Genomic DNA, 8,861 nt, shown 5'->3' with positions numbered 1-8,861 from the left:
GGCTGCGGTGGCCGGGAGTGGCTACTGCACTCCAGTCTGAGTGACAGAGTGAGACTCCAACTCAAAAAAAAAAAGTGTTAAATAGAGGACCCTAGCTAGCATCCAGGGTTCCCAGAAGCCTTCTTCAGGGAAGGGACGTTTGTGCTGAAGCGAAAGGATTACACCTCACATTTGTTCTACATTTCAAAAGAATCAGCAAATTCTTTTGGTTTGAAATATATTCAGTGTCTGACCTTCCTCATCACCTCCACTGCCATTGCTCTCCTAGACTTGCAGAGGCCTCCTCTCTGGTCTCCTGCTTCTAGCCTCACCCCTGTTGTCTCTTCTTCACACAGCAGACCAGAAAAATATGCTTGAGATAATGTTCTCTTTCTTAAAATACTTTAAGGGCAAACTGCTGCCCTCAAGGTAAAGTCCAAATTCTTCATCCCAGCCTTGAAGGTTCCACGTGATCTGGCTCCATATCACTTTTGTGACCTCATCAGCCAATCCTCACCCTCATTCACTTCACCCTCACTAGTCTGCTTGCTGTTCTTCCAACATGCCGGGAGCCCTCTCACCCCTTGCTTATGCCTTAACCTATCCCTTTTCCAGAGATTCCTTTCTACCTTTTCTCCCAGATAACTTTCACATTCCAATGTGACTTTCTCAGAAAGGCCTTTGCCTGGTCACTACTGTACCCCAACACCTGATCTTAGATATTTTCCTAGCCCATGACATTGTTTGTTAATTTTTTTACTATACTTATGTGTTTGCCAGTTTAATCTGTCTCCCCTATTCCAACCTAAGACTAACGCATGTTTGCAAAAGACTTCATTTATGGAATACATATTTACCCTCTATTGAGGAACTAGGTATACAACAGAAAACAAAACAAAAACCTCTGTCTTCAGGGAGAAGGGGAAAGACAGACAGTAAACAAACAAACCAAAAGTAAAGATGTGGTGTGCTAGAAAGAGCTGTGCTATGGAGAAGCACTAAAGGGAGAGGATAGTAGTAGAAAGTGAAGTAGAGGGGAGTCTAACAGAGGCAAGGGAGTAAGCCATGGAGATAGCTGGGAGAAGAGTGTTCTAGACTGGGAAGAGTGCTTGGTTGATTGAGGACCAGGGAGGAGACCAATAGAAGCAAAGCGAGGGAGGGAGAGACTGGTAGGAGAGGGAGTCAGAAGTGATGGGGGACAAGTGTTTAGGGCCTTCTGGGCAGGGGTAGACTTTGACCTCAGAGGGACATGATCTGATTAGGGTTTTAACCAATGTCTGGCTGCTGTATGCAGAAAGGACTGTTGGGGGAGTGAGGGCAGAAGCAGGGAGGCCCAGGAGGAGATGACAGGACAACCCAGGCGGAAGGTTATGACAGTAGCAGTGGTGGTGGTGAGAAGAGGGTCAAGCTCTAGGGCTGACACCACAGTTTTGTGAACAGCTGTGGACGGGTGGATGGGGAGGTGTAGTGAAAGCAGATGTGGTGCTTCCCAGTGTCCCTGTGTATGTGTGCGTGTGCACGTGTGTGTGTGCGCGCGTGCGCGTGTGTGCGACACTGCATCTCCATCTCCCAGCTTCCCTGAAGGCCCTGAGCGGCTCCATGCCATCAAGGAGCAGCTGATCCAGGAGGGCCTCTTGGATCGCTGTGTGTCCTTTCAGGTAAGTCCCATGGCCAACACTCTGGGTGAAGGGCAAGGAGCTGGTGTGACCTGGGCATAGCTTGTACCTTAGCTCTTTATTCCTCATGTCTCCCCAGGCCCGGTTTGCCGAAAAGGAGGAGCTGATGTTGGTTCATAGGTAAAGGTTTCGGAGCCTTGTAGGGATGGGAAGGAGCCTCTCCTGGTTGGCCCAGGACAGGCTGAATGCTTTGGGAAGGAATGTCATGGACTCTATGGCCAACCTTGGGCAAGTCATTGAGCCTCTCTGAATCTGTGTCATCACCTGTAACATGGGAGCTAGTAAACATAAGTTCCTCAGGAGGGTTCAGTGTGTGTCAGGTGCTTAGAATGGGGCCTAACGTTTCATCACCCGTGATGAACTGTTGTTATAATGTGGTTATATGAACAGATGGTGGATGTGTGGACAGAGTGATCAGGGGGTTCTCTCAGGGGGCTGCAGGAACCCAGCGTAAGAGACCTGATGTAGTGTGGCTCAAGGAAAGCTAGCTTAGCAGAACGGGTTTCTGAGCTGAGCTTCAAGAGGAAAAAGAGAATGAGTCAGATGAGGAGGTTGTGGGAAGGGAAGATCAGACAGCTGGAACAGTCTAGCCAAAGGCCTGGTAGTAGGATTTGGTATGGCTAGAGAAGAGGAGCAAAGAATATTACTGGAATTGAGGTGGACTAGGGAAGAAACAGAATGTATCCTATGTCGCAGCCATTCCCCCAAGTTAACAGTTGGGGAGGCCTGATTTGACCAGGGTTCCAGCATGTGGATAGCTCAGCTGGGGAAGGGATAGGGCCCTGACTCAGGGCTGGGGAGGAGTCAAGACCCTGAATCTCGTCCCCCATCTGTGTCTAGCCTAGAATACATTGATCTGATGGAGACGACGCAGTACATGAATGAGGGGGAACTCCACAACCTTGCAGACACCTATGACTCAGTTTATCTGCATCCGGTATGGATGAGAACCGTGGGGGCAGGGAGTGGTGGCAATCCTTGAGTCCCCCATGTCCAGCTCACCCTGGGGGAAGCAGCTGAGTGATAAGGCTGCTCTCTCCCTCACTCCCTCTGTGACTTCCCACTGTCTCTCCAGAACTCATATACCTGTGCCTGCCTGGCCTCAGGCTCTGTTCTCAGACTGGTGGATGCGGTCCTGGGGGCTGAGATCCGGAATGGCATGGCCATCATTAGGTAGGACCTTCCAGCATTTGACTTTTTACATTTTTTAAAAGTCCTTCCTTTAAATGTGAAATGTATTAGCATGGGTCATATAGTCAAGAGGTTCAAGAGTCAAAGGGTATAAAGGGGACTACAATAAAAAGTCTCTCTCCCATCTTTGTCACCCAGACACCTGCTTCCTCTTGTGGGAGGTAGTCATCGAACCAGTGACTCACATGTCCTCCCAAAAATAGTCTTATTCAAGGAATAAATGTCAGATTTCATTAATTCTAAAGTGTACATTTTTTCATATTCATAACATCTCAAAATCCAGATGTATCCTACAAACAATGACATGTCAATTTCATTGGCAGCATTTTCTGCCTTGTTGTTGGCATGTAAAATCATGGTATATCTTATCATTGGCATCCCAGAATTGATGAAATGCCGAAAATATGACCTTTTTCCTCCCTTCCCTCTTTTTAACCATAAATGATTATAGCACTTGCTACCCTCCCTTCCATACCATACACTTTCACTTACTTATCTTAGAAAGCTTTCTCTAACAGTATGTAGCTTAGGCCCTGGTAGAAAGCCATTGTGTAAATGCACTTTTAAGTTAACTAGTCCCTACTGATGGGCATTTTGGCTCTCCCCAGTCATTTGCTGTTTCGAAAAAAGTCACAGCAAATATGATAGTATATTTATAAACATGTTATTTCACCCTTTTTGTTATATAGGTTGTGGGCTAAGTCCCCACAGCAGAATGACTGGGTATGAGAATGTATGCACTGACATTCTTAATGAACATTTTCAAACATCCTGTAGAGAGAGATCAGCAGATTGGGGCAGAGGTGAAGGTTCAAGACCCCCAGTTACTCAGTTCCTGGAAGATTTTTAAGCATCAGTATTAGAAGAATTGGTAGTCCAGGATTAGGGACCAGGGGAGAGTCTGTCTCTGCAGAGGTTGACCCCCAATCTTTGGCCTTCCTTGTCCTGCCTAGGCCTCCTGGACATCATGCCCAGCACAGTTTGATGGACGGTTATTGCATGTTCAACCACGTGGCTGTGGCTGCCCGCTATGCTCAACAGAAGCACAGCATCCAGAGGTCAGCAGCAGAGGGCAGGTGTGATGGGGGTGGTACTGGGTGAATATCCTGGTCTGGACCCTTCCTCCAGATACACCTTACTCTTCTTGCACAGAGTTCCCTCTCTCTCCCACTTACAGGGTTCTTATCGTGGATTGGGATGTACACCACGGTCAAGGAACACAGTTCACCTTTGACCAGGACCCCAGGTACAGCTCAAGTCCCACATTAGGTGTTAGACTCCCAGCCACCTCCCACTCTTATGGGCCCAGCCAGAAGGAGTTCAAAGGAAGAGAAGGCATTCACATTCATTGGGCCTGTCCTGGGACTAGGATCTGTGCTGCTCTCTGTGTGTCTACTGTCTCTCCTAATGTTACTCTGAGGCAGGGACTGTTGGGTTCACCATTTTGCAGATGAGGAGAACTGAGGCTTACAGGTTAAGAGGTCACAGAGAAGAATTAGGAGAGATAGGATTTGACCCACAAACATTTGAAAATCGTGTTCACAGCCGGGCTCGCTGGCTCAGTCTGTAATCCCGTGCCTTGGGAGGCTGAGGTGAGTGGATTGCCTGAGCCTGCGGGTTTGAGACCCGCCTGGGCAACCTGGCCAGACCTCATCTCTACAATAAATTAAAAAATTAGCCGGGCATGGTAGCGCGCACCTGTAGTTCCAGCTACTTGGAAGACTGAGGTGGAAGGATTGCCGGAGCCCAGCAGGCCGAGGCTGCGGTGGCCGGGAGCGGCCGCTGCACTCCAGTCTGGGTGACAGAGTGAGACTCCAACTCAAAAAAAAAAAAGAAAATCGCGTTCACTGATTTACTCTTGAATTGGAGTGAACCTCAAATCACTACCTTATTTTTTCTAATTGTGGCAATACTGCAAAGTATTTATTTAAAAAATTAAATAAATTTACGTTTAATCTGAGTCTCCTATAATTCCCATCACCTCAAAAATAACTGTTGACAGGTTATGTCCTTACAGATTTTTTTCTATAAATGTATAAATATTTATTATTGTCATTATTATTATCAATAGCACACTGCTAATGGAATACTTCTCTACATGTTTTTCAGCAACTTGCTTTTTTCATTGCATATTATGGACTCCATGTTGGCGTCTCCAAAACATCTTGTGCTGGGCATGGTTGCTCATGCCTGTAATCCCAGTACTCTGGGAGACTGAGGATTGCCTGAACTCAGGGGTTCTAGACCAGCCTGGGCAACATGGCAAGACCTCGTCTCTACAATAAATCAAAAAAATTAGCCAGGTGTGGTGGTGATGCGCCTGTAGTTCTAGCTACTTGGAAGGCTGAGGCAGAAGGATCACGAGCCCAGCAAGTCAAGGTTGTGGTGGCTGTGAGCATGCTACTGCACTCCAGACTGGGCACAGAGTGAGACTCCAACTGAAAAAAAAAGCATCTTGTTCTTTGTAGTATGCCATTTTATGGCTGTACCTCTGGTCATTTAACCCTGGAACATATAAGATGCTTCCCAGTTTTTACTATTACAGGCAATTCTACCATGATTAGTCTTGTAAATATATACTTTTGTACTTCTCTGAGTATATCTGTAGAATGAATTTCTAATTGTGAATTGCTGGGTCAGAGGGTCAGTATGCTTTAAAGTCTGGTATTGGCCAAGCTCGGTGGCTTGTGCTTATAATCCCAGCACTTTGGGAGGCCAAGGCAAAAGGATTGCCTGAGCCCAGGAGCTCGAGACCAGCCTGGGCAATAAAATAAAAAAATTAGCTGGGCAGAGTGGTACATGCCTATAGTCCCATCTACTCAGGAGGCTAAGGCGGAAGGTATCCCCTGAGCCTAGCAGGTCGAGGCTGTGGTAGCTGTGATCTTGCCAGTGCACTCCAGCCTGAGCGACAGAGCGAGACTCTGACTCAAAAAAAAAGAAGTTAAAAAATAATCTGGTATACTGCCAGACCTCCCTACGGGGAATACCAGCTTACCCTTCCTGCAGAAAGTGATGGAGCAAGTCCTTGTCAGTAGGGCACATTAGTAAGTACAGGTTGAGTGTCCCTTTTCTGAGATGCCTGAGACCAGAAGTGTTTCAGATTTCATATTTTTTCAAATTTTGAAATATTTCCATTATACTTAGTGGTTGAGCATTTCTTTTTTTTTTTTTTTTTTTTCTTTTGAGTTGGTGTCTCACTCTGTCACCCTGACTGGAGTGCAGTGGCACACTCATGGGCTCAGGTGATCTTTCCGCCTGCCTTCCAAGTAGCTGGAACTACAGGCGTACACCACCACACCCAACTAATCTTTTGAATTATTTATCTTTTTATCTTTTGAGGTCTTGCCATGTTGCTCAGGCTGTCCTGTGGGCTCAGGCAATTTTCTTGCCTCTACTTCCCAAAGTGCTGGGATTACAGGGGTGAGCCACCGCACCCAGTTGTGGTTGAGTATTTCTAGTCTGAAGATTCAAAATCTAAAATGCTCCAATGAGCATTTGCTTTGCACATCCTGTTGGTAAAAAGTTTCATTATTTAGAGCATTTCAGGATTTGGATTTCTGGAATAGGGATGCTTAACCTGCATTGCTTTATCCAGCCTTCTATCCAACTGACTACATAGAATCCACTTTTTTCTGCTTAGATTCTGAGTTCCTATGGCCCCTCACCCAGTCTAGGTTGGTTGTTCCCTAGACGTTGTTTTATGTTGTAGTGTTCAATGTTGCTGACAAGTATCTGCTTTTCACTCCTTTCCAAGTAATCTGTTTTCCTCTCTGCAAGGTTTTGGGTTCTTCTCTTTATCCTTGGTGTTCTAAACTTTCACCTTGGCCCTCTCATTCTGCTTAGCAGTGGGTAGACATTCTACATCTGAAGACTTGTGCCTTTCTTTTTTTTTTTGAGTTGGAGTCTCACTCTGTTGCCCAGACTGGAGTGCAGTGGCTGCTCCCGGCCACCACAGCCTTGACCTGCTGGACTCTGGCGATCCTTCCGCCTCAGCCTTCCAAGTAGCTGGAACTATAGGCGCGCGCTACCACACCCAGCTAATTTTTTGACTTATTATAGAGATGAGGTCTCACCAAGTTGCCCAGGCGGGTCTCGAACCCGCGAGCTCAGGCAATCCACTCACCTCAGCCTCCCAAGGCGTGGGATTACAGTCTGAGCCACCGAGCCTGGCTTGTGCCTTTCTTAAAACCTTGGTAGTTCGCTTCTATTATATCTCTTATAATTTCTTCTTTGTTTTCTCTGTTCTCTCTTTCTAGGACTCTTGTTAGTCAGATGTTAGGCCTCCTGATTTTATCCTTTATGTCTTTTATTTTTTATCTCATGTTTTTCATCTCTTTACCCCTTTGCTCTGTGTCCTAGGAAATTTCCTCAACTTTATCTTCAAGCCCTTCTGTTGAATTGTGTATTTAGGCATTCTTCTAATCTCCAAAAGCACTTTCTTCCCTTCTGTTTCTTTGCATTCTCGTTCCTGATCTTGTTTTTATTTTTATTTTTTTATTTATTATTATTTTTTGTTTTGTTTTGTTTTGTTTTTTTGAGTTGGAGTCCCACTCTGTCGCCCAGACTGGAGTGCAGTGGCCGCTCCAGGCCACCGCAACCTCGACCTGCTGGGCTCCGGCAATCCTTCTACTTCAGCCTTCCAAGTAGCTGGAACTACAAGCGCACGCTACCACGCCCGGCTAATTTTTTTGATTTATTGTAGAGATGAGGTCTCGCCAAGTTGCCCAGGCGGGTCTCGAACCCGCGGGCTCAGGCAATCCACTCACCTCAGCCTCCCAAGGCGCGGGATTACAGGCTGAGCCACCAAGCCCGGCCCTGATCTTGTTTTTATAGAGTACTAATTGGAAGTGAATTAAGTTTCTTCTGTTCTCTGAATTATGTTGCTCTATTGTGGGACTGGTTGAATTGTTTTTTCTTGGACCTTCTCTTTCATGCTGGTAGTTTTCCTCAGATATTTAGTGCTCCTTATTTGGCTATTTATACCCAAGAATGAAGGACTGCTGTAGAGGGTGTCATGGGACTACTCTGCTGTGGTATGTGTGGGCCTGTTTTCCTGAAAAGCATTTCCCCGTATGGGTACAGGGAATGTCCACTGGCAGGTCTCAATTTTAGGAAGTGTGAGCAAGGACCCAGACATTAGATGGGACACTGCTAAATGCCAGAAAAAAAGAGGTCTTTTCGAGCCGGGCTCGGTGGCTCAGCCTGTAATCCTGCGCCTTTGGGAGGCTGAGGTGAGTGGATTGCCTAAGCCCGCAGGTTCGAGACCCACCTGGGCAACTTGGTGAGACCTCATCTCTACAATAAATCAAAATGAGCCAGGCGAGGTAGTGCGTGCCTGTAGTTCCAGCTACTTAGAAGGCTGAGGTGGAAGGATCGCCAGAGCCCAGCAGGTCAAGGCTGTGGTGGCTGGGAGCGGCCACTGCACTCCAGAATGAGACTCCAACTTAAAAAAAAGAGGTCTTTTCTTTGGGGTGATGTCTCTTTTTTCCCTCAGCCTTGTCAAAGATGTGTCTGTTTTACTTATCTTTTCCTCTCTAACTTTCAGCTTTTTTGGTCATCTCTACTGTTTTATTGTAGGTTTTTGTACTCCAATAATGTTTCTGTTTTTATCCTTCTTATTTCCTCCTATATTCTTTATTTTGTTCATTTCTGGCTTCTTGGGTTGAATGCTTCAACATTTATCAACTCACTGGCCAATCTTGTTTCATCTCTACCTGTACTCATAACCCTCTCCTGTTTTGTTTTGAAGTTAATCTATACACCATATAATTTCTTCTGTAAATATTTTAGGATGCATCTCTCAAATATAAGGACACTTTTTAAAAAAGTATTACCTCAGTATCATACCTGAGAAAAATTAACAAAAATTCTTTTTAGGCCGGGCTCGGTGGCTCAGCCTGCAATCCCAGCGCTTTGGGAGGCTGAGGTGAGTAGATTGCCTGAGCCCACGGGTTCAAGACCCACCCAGGCAACTTGGTGAGACCTCATCTCTACAATAAATCAAAAATTAGCCAG

At 46.1% G+C, this 8,861-nt stretch overlaps 1 protein-coding gene across 3 annotated transcripts in view; it reads left to right on the top strand.

Annotated features, from left to right (window-relative positions):
- Positions 1 to 8,861, top strand: part of HDAC6 (histone deacetylase 6) — a 23,259-nt gene that overhangs the window by 1,941 nt on the left and 12,457 nt on the right. For all 3 annotated transcript variants that reach the window (XR_002482432.1, XR_504835.2, XM_021716702.1), the window contains exons 5-10: positions 1,553 to 1,637; positions 1,735 to 1,775; positions 2,496 to 2,592; positions 2,731 to 2,828; positions 3,800 to 3,904; positions 4,024 to 4,092. Coding sequence is in view for 1 of the 3 variants with exons in the window: in XM_021716702.1 (XP_021572377.1) it covers positions 1,553 to 1,637; positions 1,735 to 1,775; positions 2,496 to 2,592; positions 2,731 to 2,828; positions 3,800 to 3,904; positions 4,024 to 4,092 (495 nt within the window). In the remaining 2 variants the exon portion in view is untranslated. The remainder of the gene's footprint in view (positions 1 to 1,552; positions 1,638 to 1,734; positions 1,776 to 2,495; positions 2,593 to 2,730; positions 2,829 to 3,799; positions 3,905 to 4,023; positions 4,093 to 8,861) is intronic.

The sequence above is a fragment of the Carlito syrichta genome, unplaced genomic scaffold (genome assembly GCF_000164805.1).
Source record: "Carlito syrichta isolate Samal-C Ts95f unplaced genomic scaffold, Tarsius_syrichta-2.0.1 Scaffold308875, whole genome shotgun sequence".
NCBI lineage: Eukaryota > Metazoa > Chordata > Mammalia > Primates > Tarsiidae > Carlito > Carlito syrichta.
The sequence above is the reverse complement of the archived record's forward strand: the minus strand, read 5'-3'. Positions and strand labels throughout refer to the sequence as shown.